At 37.1% G+C, this 21116-nt stretch overlaps 2 protein-coding genes across 2 annotated transcripts in view; one reads left to right on the forward strand and one right to left on the reverse strand.

Annotated features, from left to right (window-relative positions):
* Positions 1-21116, forward strand: part of Roc2 (Regulator of cullins 2) — a 65344-nt gene that overhangs the window by 24557 nt on the left and 19671 nt on the right. The gene's annotated exons all lie outside the window — the stretch shown is intronic.
* LOC141438103 (facilitated trehalose transporter Tret1-like) lies at positions 3547-12785 on the reverse strand. The gene is made up of 4 exons (XM_074101776.1): positions 12256-12785; positions 5956-6414; positions 5186-5299; positions 3547-4985 (listed from the first exon to the last, which is right to left on the reverse strand). The coding sequence occupies exons 1-4, from the start codon at positions 12328-12330 to the stop codon at positions 3729-3731; spliced, it is 1905 nt and encodes a 634-aa protein (XP_073957877.1). The 5' UTR covers positions 12331-12785; the 3' UTR covers positions 3547-3728.

Genomic DNA, 21116 nt, shown 5'->3' on the forward strand with positions numbered 1-21116 from the left:
AACACGAACAGCGCCTCTAGCGGAACGTTTGCGATGTTCGTGTATCCATACAAATTGAGATTTCAACGCGAACGCGATCGAGACGTATTTTGTAACCGAAAAGTTACACTAAGGGCACTGATCTTTTTAAAAACATGCTCGCTATCATTTATTATACCTGTGTTGTAATTTATGCATTCACACAAAGAATTGATGGGCCTATAGCTCAGTATACTATTTAACACTCGTATATTTAATTGAACTACTAAACTACAGTAGTTTAAACGTGACGTCAGTGAAATATTTACCTAAATATCATTTTACGTCTTCTTTCGAATTCATTCGCAACTATAAGTTCGTCATGCCGCCATGACGGGTTGCAAGACTTTTATCTAAGTAGATATATAAAGGTTGAACACGCCAAAACTTGGGCACACAAAAATTCATAAATAATAATTATAACAATAAATAATAACATTATGCTCTCCATATTTAATGTCAAATTTAATAAGCTTTAAAATAATATTTCGTATTTTAGTTAGTGTCTTGCCACGTGTCTGCACAATAAGCCATGTATCGAACTTTCCTACGCACGCGGCACAAAGCCTTTGCACGCTCTCAAATATAATATTTTTTGGAGCTCAGAGACTGATTTGAGTTCTCCGTCTTTCTTTTTCAAAATCCTTTTCATGATACTCCAGTACTCTTCTACAGGCCGTAGTTCTGGACTATTTGGCAGGTTACATACTTTGGGTTCCACCGCAATCCCGTTTGAGTTGTACCAATCCATTAGGTACTGATTTTGCGTAATGGCAACTGGCTAAATCTGACCAAAACAGGGGTGGTGAGTCGTGTTTTCTTATATACAAAGCAGCAAACGCTTGTGTAAACACTCTTTTGATAAATATCGCCGTTTATTGTCCATATGTCGACTTTTTTTCCAAAGCTGCATAATCCCTGCCAAAGAAGGTATTTTTTAGGGAATTTAGATCGTTTTTAGGATTCCGTATCCAAAGGGTGCCAACGGGATCCTATTACTGAAACTCCGCTGTCTATCTGTCTGTCCTTCTGTCACAGGGCTCTATCTCTGAAGCCGTAAAAGTTAGACACTTGAAATTTTCACAGATTATGTATTACTGTGGCCGCTATAACAACAAATACTAAAAATAAAATGAAGTTACAAATTAAAGGGGGTCGTCATACAAAAAAAGTGTTTTTTTTTCAGCGTTTTTTGGTTGCTAGGCGTTATTAGCCGTTGCTAAGGCGAACGAGTCGCCTAGCAACGGCTAGCTATGTCGTTTGAATATTTACTATGCTGACAAAATGGTACAATCTAAAATTTAAAATAAAATTTTTTAGCGTACCTCCCATAGGCGTAAAGTGGGGGTGATTTTTTTTCTCATCCAATCTTGTAGTGTGGGGTATCGTTGGATAGGTCTTTTAAAACATTAGGGGGTTGCTAAAACGATTTTTCGATTCAGTGATTTGTTTGCAAAATAATTATTCAACTTTAAAATGCAAATTTTCATTAAAATCGGGCGGTCCCCCCCCCCTCTAAAATCTAAAAATCTAAACAGGTGGGAGGAAAAAAATTCAAAGAATTCAGGATGGAAGTATATCAAACTTACAAGGAAAACTATAACGGTTAAGTTTTCTTGAGAATTATTATTAGTTTAAGAGTAAATAGCAGCCTAAGGTATAAAATATACCTAAACTTGGAATATTCCGTACAAAATACGAAATCCTTAGAACAATATTGCTTAATTTTTTCGTAATGGCCACGGAACCCTATTTTGGGCGTGTCTGACACGATCTTGGCCGGTTTTTATTTATTCTTGACTCCTTGCAAGCCACCACTTCCTGGCTTTCTATCTATTGTCAAGCGTTCATGGAACGTTTAATACGCGACAAACCATAAATTGAGGACATTTTCAGTCTTTTCGCGATATCTCTGTAGCTATGCATTGGATTTTCTACATGTTCGTGCAGATACGTTGTTGATGTTGTTTGTTCAACATTTTGGCAACGAAAAAATAAAAGCAGATAAAACTGTCGTCATATTATAGACTAGTTCTTTGTGAATAAAAAATCGTTTACAAAATTTGATATCTCCATTTTTTGCTTAGCCATTTTTGTATGCCCAAGTTTTGGCGTGTTCAACCTTTAGGCAGTTACAGTTAAACTAGTTTGCTAATCTCGTGCGAAACCGAAACAAAAGATTAGTTTCTTTTTTAACCGACTTCAAAAAAGGAGGAGGTTCTATGTTCCGTTTGTATTTTTTTTATATGTTCGCCGATTACTCAGTCAGTTGTGGACCGATTTTCAAAATTCAACAACATTTTAAGTGATGGTTATTGTGTAATCCGAGAAAAAGTGTGACAGTGTCTTCGAGAAGTGTTTGTGTACATGATAAGACACGGAACGATGAATAGACCTTAAGTTTAGGTGTATCAATAAATATTATAATGAATATGAACTCAAACAAACAGCGAAATGCCCAGTAGGTATGAAATACATAAATAATACTTTACCTACATGTCGTAAATTGGGGCTTCAGAATTGTTCTTCACGCTTGTTTATTTTCAAGCAGTCGAAATGAAAAGTATAGTTTTTATTAAAAGCCATAAACTTGTTTGGACTTTATTAGCAGTCTCGACTATTTATTGGCTCTCTTTAGTTTCTCGTCATAAAATAAGTTATTTATATCGACTATTCAAGAGATTACCCCCATCCGTACTCGTACATATCTACAAACAAACACACAAACGTGCAAACTTTATCACTTAAAACCGTATACTTATGCAAAATTACCTACATTTAAAATTTACCACGAGCTTTACGGTGAATGCAGGATAAACATCACGAGGAAAGCTGCACATACTTGCGAAACAAATAGGTACAACGGTATGTGTGAAGTCCCCAATCCGTACTGAGCCCACGAAAGAACTGAAGCTCTAGGAATCTTATTCTGAGTGGAGGCCTGTGCCCAGCAGTGGGACGTATATAGGCTGTGATGATGATGAGTTGCATAGTGAAATGCAGTAAATGAAATCTACCCATTACAATAATATACCTAACAGCGAAATGTTTTGTATATTGTGTATGAATCAATGCACAATGTTCACATACTCCTATCATAACTCTTAAGGCTCACAACGCACCTGCAATTCTCTAGTGTTACGGATGTCCATGAGCGGACTCACATAGCATCAGGTGCTGTTTTTATAAAAATATATATATAAAATATGGGTTTGGGTTGAAATAAAAAAGTTTTTTAAACTCTTAAAATACATTGTATTAAATAAAAAAATAACAAATTAAATAAATATTGTATCCGTAATATACGGATCCGCATGAGTATAATAATGTAAAAGAATGACAAGTTCGAAAAGGCTAACTAGGGCCAATTATGTTATAAATTTCTTATAATAAACATTTGGTATTTTAACTAAAGTACCTTAGTAAATATTTTTGTCATGATCAACACAAACGTTTGAATTATTCACAGATCTTAATACAATACTTATTCTAAAGGAACTATTATGGACAATATAATTTTCTAGTCTTAAAGTATTTACATGAGATAATAGATGGCTACAATCCAAATCAGTCTATTCGATAAGAGCACCGAGCATTCTTCAGTGCGCCCCTATTGCAACTCTCGTGGACACGCTACACAGCCTTCGTGCCTCCGATGCACTCTGGAATGTATTACTATTCTAACACCTAAAAATAATTCTATCCCCTTATTAACAACCATTCTGCATATGCCTACTGCCATTAATGTTCCTAATTTTTCGTGAACCCCCTGTTAATTTCTTTTCAATGTCTTCTAAACTTTTACCTTGTGTTTCGGGTACGAAAAATATTACAAAGAATAAACCAGCCAAACAAAATGCGGCGAATAGCCATACTGTTCCATACATTTTAATAACTTCAATGATATTTTGGAATGACTTGGTAACCATAAAGGTACAGCTCCAGTTAAATCCGGTTGCCACTGAAGCGGCTGTTCCGCGGATTTTTGAGGGCAATATTTCACCCAGCATAAGCCAAGGAATGGGTCCAAAGCCAATAGAAAATCCTAGGACATAGATAACAAGGCAGGCTAGTGGCAACCATCCGATAGAGGTGACATCAACTCCTGCATCTTTTACGTAGAAATAAGTTCCCAACGCTACTAAAGTCGTGATCATAGCTACAGATGAGATGTATAACAATATTTTCCTTCCAAGACGATCGATGATAGCGGTTGCCAAGAATGTTGAAACGAAGTTTACGATTCCAATGATAACGCTAGATAGATTTTCGTCTATAGTGCTGCCTGACATTAAGAAAATTCTTGAAGCGTAAAACACTACTGCGTTGATGCCTGTCAGTTGTTGGAAAAGCATCAAACCCAGCGCTATTAGGACTGCAGGTAAGTATTTTCTGCTAAAAAGCAGGCCAAATGAATTTCCGCCAGTTCTATCTGATTCAGCTTGCGAGCGTGTCAGATCTCGCATTTCCTTGTCGATGTTAATATTCTTTCCTCTCAACCATTGAAGAGCCTTATGAGCATCCTGGGGGCGGCCTTTAGTAACGTACCAACGTGGTGTCTCCGGTGTCATGATCATCAGCAAAAAGAACGGCACTGGAAGAGCAGCACCGAGGAATGCCAAATGCGACCAGTTCAAGTACGTGCCTGCCAGAAATGCTAGCAGTATTCCAGTGTTACCAAATGCGGTTGGGAGTAATCCAAGGGCACCTCTTACTTCTGGTTGGATGGTTTCTCCGAGGTAGACAGGAAAAGCAAGTGAAGCAACACCTACGCAGATTCCGCACAGAGCACGTCCAGCAAGTACCATGTGCACATTCAGAGCGTTCGCAATCAACATCCAGCCCAAGAAAAATGGAATGGCAGTTCCCATTATGGTTAATCGTCTTCCAAAATATTCTATTAACGGTCCTCCAGCTATACCTCCCACAAGGGCAGCTAACGGCATTAATCCACCAATCCAGCTTTCCTGTAAAATAAAACTTCTTATTACTTGCAAGAATTACGAACAAACGCAGTAAATTATTTATTTTCATCATCTGCCTTCTTTATAAACAATGCACTCTTTGTTCAGACTTCTTGAATAATCTTACAGATAATTACCCCCTGTCTGTAAATATCCAAATAAAACGTGTTGTAATAAGTAAAACAGCCTTGTATTGTACTGACCTCATTTGGGGTTATCGTTAATGTGACATTCATGCTGGGAAGGGCAGGCGATGTGTAGCCGGATGAGAAGCCGACGATCAGAGATCCCATGGATACGGCGAAGGCAGCGAGCAGCTATAACAAAGTAAACACTTGTTTAGTTACAAAAGAACTCTTCAAAGCACTATGATTGTGAGTAGGTACAAGTCCGTTTTTTTTTAATTTACTTATTTTTTTAATTTGCACCTGAAACGCGATGTTTTTCGACATAACCATAAAATTAGTTTTTAATCAGAATAAAACGAAAGTTATTTTTGTTTTGTAATAAAAAATATACTAGAAATACGCCAAAATACGTTTTTGCTCCGCCATTTTCCCGTAGTTTCTGCAGTTCTGCAGGCGAATCGGGCTTCTTATGCCCGCACTTAAGTACAGGGGCACGGTTACCTACGTAGCTAACTTTAATGTTTGTTTGATTCAAACTAAGTCGGTTTTATGGAAAGCTAAAAATATGTTCGTTTACGACAAATACCGTTCTTGTTTGCTTACAGTAGATAATATTTAGAAACTTGACTTAGCTAGGTATAGCTCTGCTTAAACGGACAGGTCACAGAAACATTCTACAGTACTTTTCGTTTTTTACAAGCCCTATCGAGTAAGATTGATTTCGACATCAAATAAATATTAGAAAAGCATTTTTGAGATTATTTTAATGCTGTTATAAATGTGCTGTTTTAATGTGGTGTTAGCTTGAAGCTTTGTATTATATATATAATTATTTGTATCTGTACCTGAGTCCAAAGAAAGATGCGCTGAGTGGTTGGCGCATATGGAGTACTGTCGCCATTGATAGTGTAATCTGTCTTTACTTTATTGCTGTCTGTGCTCAGCTGTTTTACGAATGGGACAGAGTTTCGCAAGTTCTCATCCTTAGCGCTTTTGATTTCCATCTCCATTTTGTATTTAAACTCGTTCCCTAGACTGATTTGGCGAAGTTGTTGGAAATGGCGGCGGGTCTTGTCGAAAGAATCTTGTTCATCTTCGCTACTACTTTCTGTAGAAGTTTGTTCAGGTATTGCCGCGTAATTAGGTGCAAGTGTTCCTTGTGAGCCGCATGAAGTGGCGAGAGAAGTGCATGTGGTTGAGGCGGACAAGGTTGCTCTGGAAGGAACCCGAGCGTACTTGGTTCCCCGCTGCCGGTACAGGCGCTCCTCGTCGGTTTGTCCGCGACGCACTTGTTCGCTTCCACCCTGTAATCGAAAATTTCACACATGTACTATATGCTGATCAATCACAAAAAAAGAATGTCTCTACTTAGATTAATTAATTATTCACTATTTATAGTTCGCTACGTACACTAAACTTTATTGGTTACTACAACCGGTCTGCGGGAGAATCTTGACTGACCATATTGGCCGCAAACATACCCTATTTATTATATCCGCTATCTAATTTGCGTAAGTCCGTTGAGACGATAAGAATATAACGTGAACTTAAGGCCAAATCGGGGAATACTTGTTGCTCATTGAACCTGTCATATGCCCACAACATGTTCACGATAACCTAGCGATACAGACAGCCCATCCTGACCCTTTAATCTATCAACTCCTGTTTTAGACACCAGTGACCATAGGGCTGCATACATCGTGTGTAAAACGTAGCATTGTTAGGGAAGGCGCGAGCGGTAATGGTTAGCGAGACACTGCGGCCATTATTTTATATTCTTGACGTTATCGGTTATTCGTCCAGTCGTAATAATGATGTTTATAAAAACAATGCAGAAACAATGTCAATCTATGATTGTCATACCTGAAAATGAATGGATCCCCAACAGCCTTACCGTGATGACAAATTCCACGATTATCAGACATTACAAAGTTATGTATCAAATTGTTGGTGTCGGTTATGCGTTGAAACTGATTGGCTCTTTGCTCTAGTTGATAATTACCTCTTGCTCAAAAAAGAAAGTATTGTAATTTTTCATCCACTGATTAATTTCCTTAAATTCCATTCGCTTCAATTTAAAACAACTAAGTAAAAGACACGTCATGTTTTGACAATGACTTAGTCAATTTTTGAGAGAAGTATTTTTCTTTATGCACCATATAACCTAGTGCCATCCACAAAATGCGTGATTTTGTCAAAATGAGACATTAATGACATTGTAATAAGAACCACGGCAGGCGTCACCGTGAATGACTCTACAACCATAATTTATTTGTTTATTTATTTATTGACAATAAACTAGCTACGGAGTGTAGAATTTTAAAGAATTAAGTACAGTTTAAAAAAATAGAAAAGTTTCAATAGTGTCCACTTTTAAGCAGTAAATAATAGTTCCAAATCGCTCCAGAATGGCGCTATAGTGCCTGAAATAATTTACGACTCCCGTGAGAACACGTAAAAAATTATTGAATTTTCGTAATTTGTTAAACGCATCATTGAGTTATTTTATTGTGATTATCGTTACAAAGCTTTCTTTAAAATTTACGTCATTAATACCTTGGCGTAGCCTACTTAACACCTTTCGACAGTCACTTTCGGATACACACGGAGATTGTCCTCCTTAATTTCTACACGGTTACATATTTGAATATCGAAAATTAAAATACCTACGGTTAAAATGTCGATGTTCAAGCAATCCAAAATTAAAATTTCGACTGCATAGAAATATCGAAAATTAAAATAACGAAAGTTTATATTGTTGAATGGTAACATAACCTACGTCCAATATATCGAAAATCTAATTATCTACAAAAGTGACATCGAAAGATATAAATATCGAAGTACAAAGTATTGAAGTACAGAGTATCAATCAAATGTCCTATATGTGAACTATCACGTGAGAGGGTCGAGGGTCCCAGTTGAGGCGCTTCGCGCCTTGACGCAATACTAACCTAATCTACCTATTGAACATTATAGACATTTCAGTAAAATAATGAATTACCAAAAATATTTGGTTCGGTTTGGTTAGAACTGTGACCACAACAACGCACGAGCCGTGCGAGCAAAGCGAGCGTGTCGCGGCAGCGGCCGGCAAGTGCTAAAAATGACTAAGTTATGTAAAATAAACGTTATTAAGAGAAAGAAGCAATGAATAAAGCAGATTTGTATGTACGATATTTTAATTTTCGCCATTCAAATAGTGTTGACATTTATAACTTAGATATGGTTGTCGATATTTTTACTCATTCAATATTTATTTAATCAATCGATATTTCAATCTTATTGATTGATTGATATTTTTAATTTTCGATATTTTGAACATCGACATTTTAACCGTATAGGTATTTTAATTTGCGATATTCAAATATGTGTAACCTTCTACACTCTAAAGATACAGCCAAGCAAATCTTTACCTATAGTTATCATTATCCCGTCATTATCAATACTGGTAGAGATGCTGTTTCGTGACGTCATTTGACCTTAGATATAATGTAGGTCGAGATGATTATCACGTGTCCAAATACATTTAAACTCGTGATTTAACAATATAATTTACTTTTTGATATTTTGATTACTATATTCTTTGTATGATTTACTAGAAGTTTATTTACTTTTGACACTATTTCTAGAAGTATACCTCTTTTTCCTGTCATCGAAAACTAGATTATTATAGTTAAGTTATAAGATATGTAAGTTAGGAGCTTTTTAATTGTTTTCCTACCTTGTGTATATCCATCCGGTGATATAATATATCATGATCATAAACCCCAAGCAGATACTTTTTAATGAAAAACTAGCATTTTTTGCATCGGTTTGCCTTTTCGAGGATAGGTATAAATATGTTGTAAATTTTGAAATGGCTTTTTAAAGAATGTTCTACAATGTTCTGTACTTGGACACAAGTTTATACTATATCGTCTTTATTTAGTTTTCCTTTGTCTCTTCAAATTAATTATTTCAGGAAACTATCATTATCTTAATGACACATAATTAATTTTATCTCCTGTTTATTCGGAATAATTTAATTATGTCAATATTTTAGCGTGATTTGTTGTGTTATCTTAGTACTTATTAAAGTTGTGTCGAGTGTACCCATGTACAATAAAAATTTACTAATATTATAAATGCAAATTATTATAGGTTTAGGTTGTTTTTTTTTTGCTTATTTTAATTGTATTGTAGTGATTTTATGAATAAATGACTTCTTTAATGCAAAGTAACTACAATTATCCTATTTCTGCTTTCACTCTTTCTCTTTACGCTTAAATTGCTGAACCGATTTATATGAAATTTAAATTGGCATGGAGAAAGTTGCAGATAATAGTTTTTACTCCTGAAATTTGCGTAGGTAGTTCCCGCGGGATAGCTATAATATACCTCTTGGCAGATACAAGTTGCGGGCAAAAGCTACTACATAATATGCACTTATTAACTGTAGCTGGTTCATTCGGGATTTAACTACTGTCACGTGGCCTCCATTCACGTACTTAAGTTAACCAAATGGGTGATAATGATAAGACCGGTTCCCCAATCAAACCGATTTTATTTAAGCTGGATCGTTAATATTTACTTAAGTGTAATATTTAAGAATGATATGATCATGACATGAAGTATTGTTTTTACAGATACCCCTCTATAAATCAAATATTCGCCTAATACGAGTAGGATTCCAGTCAGCGGAATAACGCGACGACGACGATGGCGACGTGTATGTATATACATCCATGGCGCTAGTATAGTATAGAGTATAAACGGTAAGGGTTGAATCAATGGTAGTCTTGAACTTGCCGTACCATTCAAGGTTAAATAGCTCGAGGGTGCGCTTATGTCCGGAACTGTGTACCCTCAGTCGATTACTCATACAATTGATACAATACAATGTACGTACCTACTTGATCGGAAACAGGTGGGCTACTACGAAATTCGATAATCGAAGCTTTTATGGTACCATCCCTCTCACTCTCGTATCAAATAATATGAGCGTCAGCGGGACGGCAGGATACGAAGTTAAAATTTTGCACTTCGTAGTATAAGGCCAATCTCCCTCTAGTATTTTAGGCTAAGCCTTAGTCATTTAATTTTTCCGGAAATATTTAAAAGCAAACATCTTTATATCCGCTTTAACATAAGAAGTGCTCAACGTAAGGATCGCGTCACGTGCCATTTATTTTGCGAGAGGGATCTTTATAATCTATAGTATAAAGAAATTATTCATAAAATAAGGTTAAAAAAAAATAACACCCTTTTCGCTATCGGTGACGACAGTACTTTATTAGGCACTGCGTCTCTACTCGACTATACTCTCTACTCTCTGTACTCGAGTGTAGTCCGCGGGTTTGCCAGATAAATTCAAAAATGTTAAGTCATCGGACCATTAAAAGTGCGTCAAAATTGACCAATATTTGATTATGTTGTTAGTTATTTAGTTAACTCTATAGAATCAGTAAATTTCGGAAGGTTCTGAATATTTAAAATTTATATTTCTTGATCGTTTCGTACATTAAACTGATAATAATAATAATCCTACTTCTGTGACCCAGCACAGCTTTATTATGCTTACATTATGGCGGTTCTCGCACTTCTCCGCACTTCGCAGTGGCGTACGGTGTTGCGGTTTTTAACTTTGCACTGTAGAATCTTGATTTGTACACAAAAACCGCATGGTGTAACGCCACATTGAGCGCCATAGAAATGAACATGAGAAACAAATAAAATGCGGTTCGTCGTGCACCGCAGTTCCGGACGCGAATTCGTCGCTCCGTACGCCGCAACAGGATGCGACGGGCGACGGCAGTGTGACCACGGCATATATAATATTCGCCTGTCATTGATTTTTGCGAAATTCCGTAATCCCAATTCAAATTTACGCGTGAGACGCCACTGGTAAACACTAGTGATAGGTAATAATGAAAATAAGGTATATTATTAATGTTTTCTGTATGCCTCTGAACTTGAATTAAATGTGATGAAATATTTTGTTTGTATTGCGTGTTGTTACGCATATACCACTTCTTTGTTATGCACAAGAATTTCGCAAACAATTGTAGGGATTTTAGAAGTGGGAAATAACAAAATTCTGTCAATGGTACTCAATAATAACCTGCTAAAGGTACATAATGTAGTTGAGTCATTGTACACAAAACAAGTGCAAACTAGTGAACGAGGCTAAAAGCTTGTTATGCCCAGACATATATCAGAGCATGAAATCTGGTTCTTTTAATTCTATAATTTTATATATAATTACAGCAAACAATAGCAGAGTAGACAGACATAAACGGAAATCAAACTCCTAAGATGTATTAGATTACAATACAGTGCCATCTATCGTGTAACTTTGTACCTATTACGGACGGACGCATACAAAAGTACAAGCGCCACCACCCATCATGTCAGAATCACACTAGATGGCGCTATCTTCGAAACTGAACTCTTACTTTTCGTGTACTTTTCATAGAATTAAACTGAAAAAGGTTTTATTTTATAAATTATAAATCACCATATAGTAAATCGTATCATATTATTTATATCATTAAAAATATTGTAGTAGAATAGTAGTGCTCATTGCAGTCTATATGCACGTTTAATTAATGTGACAGTTATCAATAGAAAGTATAATCGGCCTAGCTGCCGACCTTGGAAGGCCGTCTGCTACGTAACGTATTGATTTAAGTCTACTGCCATTTTAACAGCGCGTATGATGAGTTGAGTACACGTATTGTTTTAGTAAAAAAGAAATGGTGATGAGTGATGAGTGATGTCGGTTGCCTGGCGACGGACGTCCGCATCGATCCGCGACTAGGTATAACTCGCTGCGCATTGTCTGCGAGCTTTCTGGACCGGCTTATCTACGCCGAAAGAAGTTTCGCGAAGCGTTGCGACTTGCGAGGCCGGCGTCGGTATCGTATAGGACCTATCATTTTTCTCTTTCTCTTTGAAATACTTCAATGTTAGTGTACATATCGAACTATAAACACTACATTTTAATGAAAATCAGTCAATTCAGTGTTTACCACTTCAACTATGTTAATTACCGTTCATTAAGTATGGACGTGTAGTTCATGCAAGAATTCGGGTCAGCGGAAAATAACTGTATGTAAAGCAGTCATTTCATACTATTTGAATATTAATAAGTATTAATAACTTACCATTTCGGTGGAAAGCTGCCGAAGATAGCCCATGATCTTTCCCATTGGGTTCGGATTATTCTTATTAAAGCTCATCTTGATGACTTTAGCAGATCTTTAGTCGAAGTATGTCTTGTAAATGGTTCAGAGGTCACCGGACGCGATGTCAGGGAACGTCGAAGTGAAAATGTCTATAAAAATATACACTTTGAATTTTAGTATGTTTCTTCGAAACTTCTTTCTTATGATCCAGGTTCGCAAAAATCACCGGTAAGTCGCACACATCACGCCGTGTGGATAAACTCTGTCCTGACGTTAAAGGGTCTACTAGCTGTTATTTACAACTGTTTCTACACAGTTTTGTCACTGAAAAATAATGTACGAATTGTTTGTTTACTATATTTCACAAGATTAGCACGGTTTGATTCCAATTGTTTATATGCCGGCGCCACGTTCCTGCAAGGGTGCGCAACATTCAACTTTTAAGTTCAACAAGCGAAAATGTTCGGTTGGTAGCGCGTACCAACTTCACGTTCAGAGCTCAAGTTAACTATTGAAACTTGCAGATGGCGGAGTAGTGTTATATAGAAGGTTGGCGGCGACCGGCGGCGCCACCGGCCGCCGTCGCCCCCGCCCCTGCCCCGGAGCCCTCCCCCGCCGCGAGTATGCGCTACACGCGCGCTTGTGAGCTACCAGATTCGTATGTGTGTGTGTGTGTGCGTGCGTGCACTCACACCTTTACTTTATCAACTGTTTACACCTGAATATAGGTGTGAATGTTTGCCTGAACTGTTTAAATTTTAATATAAGCGAACCTAGTTTTACTAACCTGCGTCTGCTTCGGTTCATAGTATGAATTACAATGAGAATAATAAGTTTTAAGAAATAACTGTAGATAGATACTTATAAACGATGACGCTGAAAACTGGGGGCTACTACGAAATTCGAGAATCGAAGTTCGTATCGTATTGTCCCTCTCACTCGTATTACGTATCTAATATTAGCGTCAGCGGGATGGCAAGATACGAAGTTCTAATTTTGCACTTCGTCGTATAGCCTATACTATACTGTATAGGGCCTGAAATAAATGTACTTACTCGGGCGTCTACGTCAGTCAATGCTGTGTCAGCTAGGCGGAAAAACAAGTTTTTATTTTGGTGATAAATAACGTTTACTCTACACTCTAATTGGGTTACCTTCAAACTATTTTCGTACTCTAATATTATATAAATATGCACTCAATGTCTTTGAAAGGAGTTTTCTAACATTAATTTTAGGTAACTACGCCTCCATACTTACTGCCATTTTGAATCTAAAAACATAATTTGGTGTTTATTATACGGTGTTATGTGTAGAGACCTGTATACACGGGTATAATACGCCGTTGACATGTTGTAGTCCGTGTCGCGTTACATTCCGTGCCTGACACGTACCTATTACGGTCATGTTATGATATGGTGTAGTGGGTAGAGGCCTTTAACGAATAAGTTACTTTACTTCCTACATTGACCCTTTTGCAGGATAGTGCAAATAGCGACTAAGTAAGTACATAAATGTAGACAAATATTTGCCCGTGCTAAATGTACTTTATTTAATCCAATATGATTCAGTTAATAAAACTATGATTCAGTTTGTGGAGAGTATCTAAATTCGCGGGGCCTAGTATAGGTAATATTATTAGTAATTTACTCACGTTTATAGCTAGTATTAGGAATTTACTCACGTTTTTTTGTTCTTCTTTTATAAGAAGAGTGAAGAGACTTTTGGTAGAGTCACGATGATCCCCCGTGACAATTACATGTAAATTGTAAACTTTCATAAAAAATATTAAAACAATTAAGTAATTACTTTGTAACAGCTATATCATTGCAAGTGTCAGTGTCGTAAAATGACTCTACCATGAAGACGAACACTTTTGAAACCTGGAATAAGTTATTATTTATTTATTTTATTTTATTCGACTGCATAGCAAACGAGCAAGTGGGTCTCCTGATGGTAAGAGATCACCACCGCCCATAAAAATCTGCAACACCAGGGGTGATTGCATATCCGTTGCCAACCTAGAGGCCTAAGATGGGATCCCTCAATTGCCAGTTATTTCACCGGCTGTCTTACTCTCACAACAGTGCAAGCACTGCTGCTTCACGGCAGGATTAGTGAGCAAGATGGACCACCATCCGACCTTGCACAAGGTCCTACCACCTGCATAAGTTGCAAAATCATCTTTTATATAAGCAAGTAAAATAAGTAACAACACCGTACAATATCAGTTTAATAGCAATAATACGTTTCATTATGTACATATTTTTTAACAATACTTATCGTCGTACAGGAAACTAAATTCCGTTTTCGTGCAGTAATCGCTGTCGAGCGGGTAAAGGACAAATTTAATTATACCCGTACCCACCTCATAACTAGCTGTTTTGAAATATTTTTAGATAAAGTAACATTAACGCTTTCTTGTGGTTATAATTCCAACAATTACCTATGCAGTGTCATTTCGAGCAATTAATAAGTCTCGTACACACCCAAACAAAGGAGCGTGATCATGGTTGGCAGTTTTCTAGTATTATGGACGAGCCCTTATGGAGGCGGGTCGCATACGTCACAATATGCGTAGGCGCATACAAACTATATCGCCGAGCGCTTAACTGATTTGATTGAAATGCGGGGCGCCTCTACTTTAAGACCTATTGAGTTGACAGATAGCCATATAGCGCTTACCACCCGCAGTCATACCTATACAGATCGTCTCTACAAAAAAGTGAAGACCTTATTCATAAAATATTGAATAAAAATATTAGCTCGATATTTGTAGTACGGCAAAATACTAACCACGAAACCGTATAACAAAAAAATGGATAGCGTTGCAGAAAATAGGATGGGGCGCGTGCGTAACATAATGGCCGCGTTACTATAGGAGTTCATTACGCGGTGCGATCCCTGAGATATTTCGGTGCGGAATGTTCTCGTAGTTGCACTCGCGCTATGGCATTAGGCACGTGTGCCTCGTCACGTGCGCAGTGCCAGAGCCAGGGCATGGCACATCATAGCGCGTGGTTCCCGAAAAGCTCAACCAACGGGCCGCGTCGAGCCCCGCCTCCATTCACGTATAAAGCTCTGCGTCACACAGCGCGTCATAGCATAGAAAATAAAATATATAGAGCAAGTAGACAATCTTAATGACTTACGTCGGATTATATTAGTCGTTTAAAGGGCGTACAAAACATGTTTTTTTTTGGAAATGTGTCGTTTAGAATTAGTATCCAAGTCGATTTTAGTAACAGTGTGATTATAAAAATCAGCCTTTTGGACGCGGAATGAAACTAGACGGAATTGAGAGAATAGGCGGATATAGTTCAAGATATGTCGATCAAGAGGATAGGCATGGCATTGCAGTGGTACACTATTTTAGATTAAGACAAAAATTTGGTCACTTGCTATTTTTATCGCTATAGTGAGCTGTTGCACTTGTTATATTTATGTAAGTATAGAATAGACTATGATAAAACAGCAGTTAAAATTATGTATACGTCACGCCGTCGGCGAATTCTGGTTGACGTGCGTGTCACACACACTTGCGTACCGTGTGTACGTGTGTACCTGCACGCACATGGACACATACATACCTACATACGAGTACATCGTGGATTCAAAATGACAGCACGTGAACACACATACATGGAACATCCAAAATGACAGTGGAATATTACCATTACCTCATAGCAAGCAGACTGGTGCTTGCTGAAATCGAATTCTCGAACGTTCAATAGCTTGCTCTTGCACTCGTATTAATTTATTATAACAAATCTGCAAAGAAAAGCATAGTAAGGTGATTGCCTAAATTATAAACAAAAGTTAACGTATTTCTAATAATTAGCTAACAAATAATAGTACCTAGTACCTATATTTGTTTATTTTTTTAGTCAAAAATGATTCTATTGCGTACATTTGTGGAAAATAAGGCGTGGGAAAGATTATCAGTATATTTTTATTTAATTGTTTGCCTTTAGGTTTTTAAAATCAATTGATAAGATATGTACAGTAATATGATCTCGCAAATTTGCGAAAATAACGAAGGTGTGGCAACTATAGCATGAGTTTATCGCGTTCAATCCATATCTAAAATGTAATTTCTAAAATCGATGACATAATCACGACAAAATTATTTATTGTATCAGTACCAAAATTAGATATTGCGCCGCAGAAAATGGAAAGCTCAAGCTTCTCCTCATGACAACTTTTATTTAAAAAAATTATGTTCTTCCTTAACCTGACATATTTTCGCATACTGTTCAGATGGTAGTTTGTGTACAATTTGTGCCCAAAAACAACAATACTTGTAATTTCACTTATTCACTGTTTGTGCTTAGGCACGTTTTAAAGTCCTTTTAGTCACTAAAATTACTTTTTTTAAGATAATAAAATCTGATTTCACTGCTGTTAGCGTGACGTGCGAGGTGATAATTCATTTTTGTGTTGTAAAAATAAATGCGCAACGGTTTAACGTAATTTAGTATATTTCCGAGACGCCAAGATAAAAGATAACAATTAATCATAAAATGCAGACCAAATGTGTCACGCATCTGATCCTAGCAGGAGTGTCTGTGTCTTATCTTATCAACAATAAATTGAGATAAATTACCTACCTACCGATTAAAATTTTCCATGGACGGTGGGTGAGAACTTACAACACTTTCTTCTGTTCGTGTATAAAACACCTGATTTAATGTACACATCGTTAGAGAGATAAAGATCGGTGCAACTTGATAACTTATTTCTTATAATGGTAAAAGACCGGATGGTCTGACGCTGGTTCCATGGCGGAGGGGGCGTTGTCTCCTTTGGGATGCAATTTGCGTCAGCACGTTTGCTGTAAAATGGGATTTGGGACGGACCGTGAGGTGTGCGGGGTCTGCGGCGGAGAGTGCCGCGAAATTGAAGCACGCTAAATACTCTGCTTTGGAATCAGCGTATGACTTCGTGCCGGTTGCGGTCGAGACGGCTGGATCCTGGGGCTTGGAGGCTCGCGAGTTGTTTAGGGAGTTAGGCCGTCGATTGCGTGATAGGGGCTCCGACCCTCGCTCAGGCTCGTACTTGGTGCAACAGGTCTCCATTGCCATTCAGCGGGGTAACGCTGCTGGTATTATGGGTGATGAAGTAAAACACTCTGTTGCGGTGAACGAACTGAATTTATTTTTTTAAATCAAATACACTTCCTACCCTACTTATTCTCATATTAGCAACTAGATGGCGCTACAGTCGTTTTGTTACTTTTACAACAATGGGGACGTTTGAGCCGGGTACGATGCACGAGGGAGGGTTTTAGGTTAGTTTTTATGGCGAAGCATGTTGCGGATGACTTTGGTGTAATGTAGTATAGCTTAGTTTATAGTTTAGATGGTTAAGCCTTAGTTTGTAGGTATAGGTTTAAGTTGTTTTTTTGTCAAATTGAATGTATTATAAATTGAACAATAAATGATATTCCTTTATATTAAGTATTATATAGTAACTCATGAGAAGTAAAAGGATTTCTTATTAAGTTTCTAACATATTTTCAAGAAATCTATCTAACCAGAAAAAGCGGGTTCATAGTAATAAAATTGGTTCCGTTCTAATGAGACCGCATAGTCATAATGAACAAAACTTAGGCCATCCTTAGTAATGTTCTTTTATCGACTCTCAATCACGTATCACAATTTGGATAGTAACTAAAAACCACCTTGTGTTATCTTTAGGTATATTTTCAGGTCGTTGTGTAGGTACTTGTGCAGTATCCAGGGCAATCGATACGTATTTAGTTCACGTTACCAACTAGACGAGCATGTTGCAATTTATTTTGTCCTTGTCGACGTGCGACTTTGATTAGACTACAATGAAAAATGCAATTTTCTTTAAATATACCTTGTTGGTTTAAAAAGGGGTATACAGACTTTTGTACGTACGAGTCAATGATATTACATATAAACAGGGAGTAGATATGTTACTACCGCCACCGAGTTGAAGATTCATAAACGACCCAATTGTCTCGTGTCGCAATCAGTTTACCTCAAACAAGCCACGGTGCGAGTAGTCCGTAGCAGTATGTATGTATGTAAACTTTTTATTGTACAAAATAAGTAACAAATACAATCAATGTCACAGTCAATGTGACAGTTGAACAAATCAATGTAAAATGCCGTCGTGTGTGTCTCGAAAGTGCACAAATTATGGTGCTAAAGTGAATAAAGCTCAAGGGATCACATATCACATGTAATATTTGTTTTTTTACTACGTATTTTTAGTTAATTTCTAAGTTTTTCGTAAAAGATACAAATGCTAAGACGGCAACATAGATTAATAAACCGGCCAAGAGCGTGTCGGACACGCCCAAAATAGGGTTCCGTAGCCATTACGAAAAAATTAACTTTAATATTTTTCTGAGGATTTCGTATTTTATACGGAATCTTCCAAGTTTTTTTTTATTTGACTGGATGGCAAACGAGCAAGTGGGTCTCCTGATGGTAAGAGATCACCACCGCCCATAAACATCTGCAACACCAAGTTTAGGTAGTTTAGAGGGGGGGGGGGCGCTCGATTTTAATGAAAATTTGCACTTTAAAGTTGAATATTTCGCAAAGAAATCACTTAATCGAAAAATCGTCTTAGCAAACCCCCTATGGTTTTAAAAGACCTATCCAACAATACCCCACACTATAGGGTTGGATGAGAAAAAAAATCACCCCCACTTTACGTCTATGGGAGGTACCCTAAAAATATTTTTTTTAGAATTTTTTATTGTACCATTTTGTCGGCATACTTTACATATATAGCCGTGCAAAATTACAGCTTTCTAGCATTGATAGTCCCTGAGCAAAGCCGCGGACGGACGGACAGACTGACAGACAGACATGGCGAAACTTCCGATTGGTTTTTTTTGGAGTCCTTTTGTATTTTTTATTTAAACTCCAAATTTGTTACTTTTACGGGTATCCCGTGAAACCATATCGAAAATACACGGAATGCTGAGGACCTGGGTTCGATTCCCAGTGCTGGTCTCTTTTTCTGGTTATTCTGTGCATCCATGTCTCAGTTAGTATTTTCGATATAAGGGTTCCATTTTTGCCATTTTGGCTCCGGAACTCTAAAAATCCGATGCTACAACATTATCAATCCGGTGAATCATATTATGATATGATACAGATATTGTGCTATGGCACAGATAGTGGTATTAATTTGAACAAAAAAAAAGTCCTACAGTTCCTAAAGTCGTCTAAAAATATTATTAATAATAATATTCTTACCTACTATTGACACAAAGTGTGGGCCTAACTTTGAGCATTCTCCTTTCATACAGAGATGGTTTGAACCGTGTTGTTGAAGGTCTGGAGTATCTAATGTGGAACGTTAGTACTTACCCCGTCCGTCAGTGTCAAATTAACTATTCACAACTTTTTTATAGATTTCCTTCTACTGAGGTCAGGTCCTTCTACTGGGTTGCCTTATACCGTGTTTATTATTTTTAAGCAGTTATTTTATTAAATCGAAACAAATTCAAAAGATATAGGTAGATAGTATTAGGTAACTTCCAAAGTTGTTTAATATACTTTTTTGAAACATGTACATAAATAAATGCTTGAAATTGTGACTTGTGTAAATCACTTAATTCAAATGTATATACAAAAGGGCTAAAGTGTCTTTTGCCATGCCTACTAACCTACAAATTCGATCACCGCATCTAAACACTTTTTTTTGTTTGAACAAGGCTTCCCTCTCTGCTTGTTTTTGTTTGAATTTGCTTACCATGGTTAAAATAATCTGTGGCACTCCACTTTTGATTGGTTCGCCCATGTTTCAGCAGTAAATTTCCAAAAAACTCTATTTTAACACACGAAGGTCTAAACTCAACAAGACACAGAATAGATAATAGTACAAGCTCTAGTGTCTGTTTTCTTATACTCTTTGGTCTGATTGCCCATGACATTTGAATAATGTTGCCACTCAAATGATAGCTGGGTTCAGCTTTCATTAGTCAAACTATAGGAACGTAACATATCTATAACTACTATGAAATATCATTGGTACGAGTATCTCAGTGTGTCAATATACGAACTTTTCTGATAAAATACGATGGAAATCCATTATGAGTCACATCTGTAATCCATACCAATATTATAAATATGAAAGTGTGTGTGTTTGCATGTTTGTCCTTCTTTAACGCCGCAACGGAGCAACGTGATTTTCGCCATAGAGATAGTTCATGGGCCAGACAGTGACATAGGCTACTTTTTATCCCGGAAAATGCACAGTTCCCGAGGGAATAGCGCGCGATAACCGAATTCCACGCGGACGAAGTCGCGAACAAAAGCAAGTCATAAGTAAAAGTTATCTTAAGAATTTTAGGTTGTTTCTTTAAAGTCGCTTGTAAGCCCATGTTAGGAACTTCTTAAGCATTAGGTAGATACTCGTAAATACATAAAAGCTAAGCCACACCAACGCTAGGGTCAAATTGTTTATTAACAAATCACTAGTATGCGAACATCTACGTATTTGATGTGTCGTTGTACATTCTAATTAAGTTCCCAGTAATAGCTAATTGGTTAGACTGCTGGCATGTGAATAAAATGTGAGCTTACTTAGGCAGTCATCTCAATGTCCGGGCTTCTTATATAACATCTCATGTTAGACCGATGAGGATGACAAATAGTTCACCTTTGCTGGGTGGCCTCGTATTAGTTTTTGATCGCTATGTCAATTAAAAGGTTTTATTGAGATAATGATGAGGAAAGAAATATTGACCTCTGAACTTGATTAACTATTTTTAAGGACAGAGCATAAATACCTACGTAGTTATTTGAACAGGTGCATGACTTTTTGAAATCAGAGCAGCAGTAGCAGAATCA

Source organism: Choristoneura fumiferana, chromosome 18 (assembly GCF_025370935.1).
Source record: "Choristoneura fumiferana chromosome 18, NRCan_CFum_1, whole genome shotgun sequence".
Lineage (NCBI taxonomy): Eukaryota > Metazoa > Arthropoda > Insecta > Lepidoptera > Tortricidae > Choristoneura > Choristoneura fumiferana.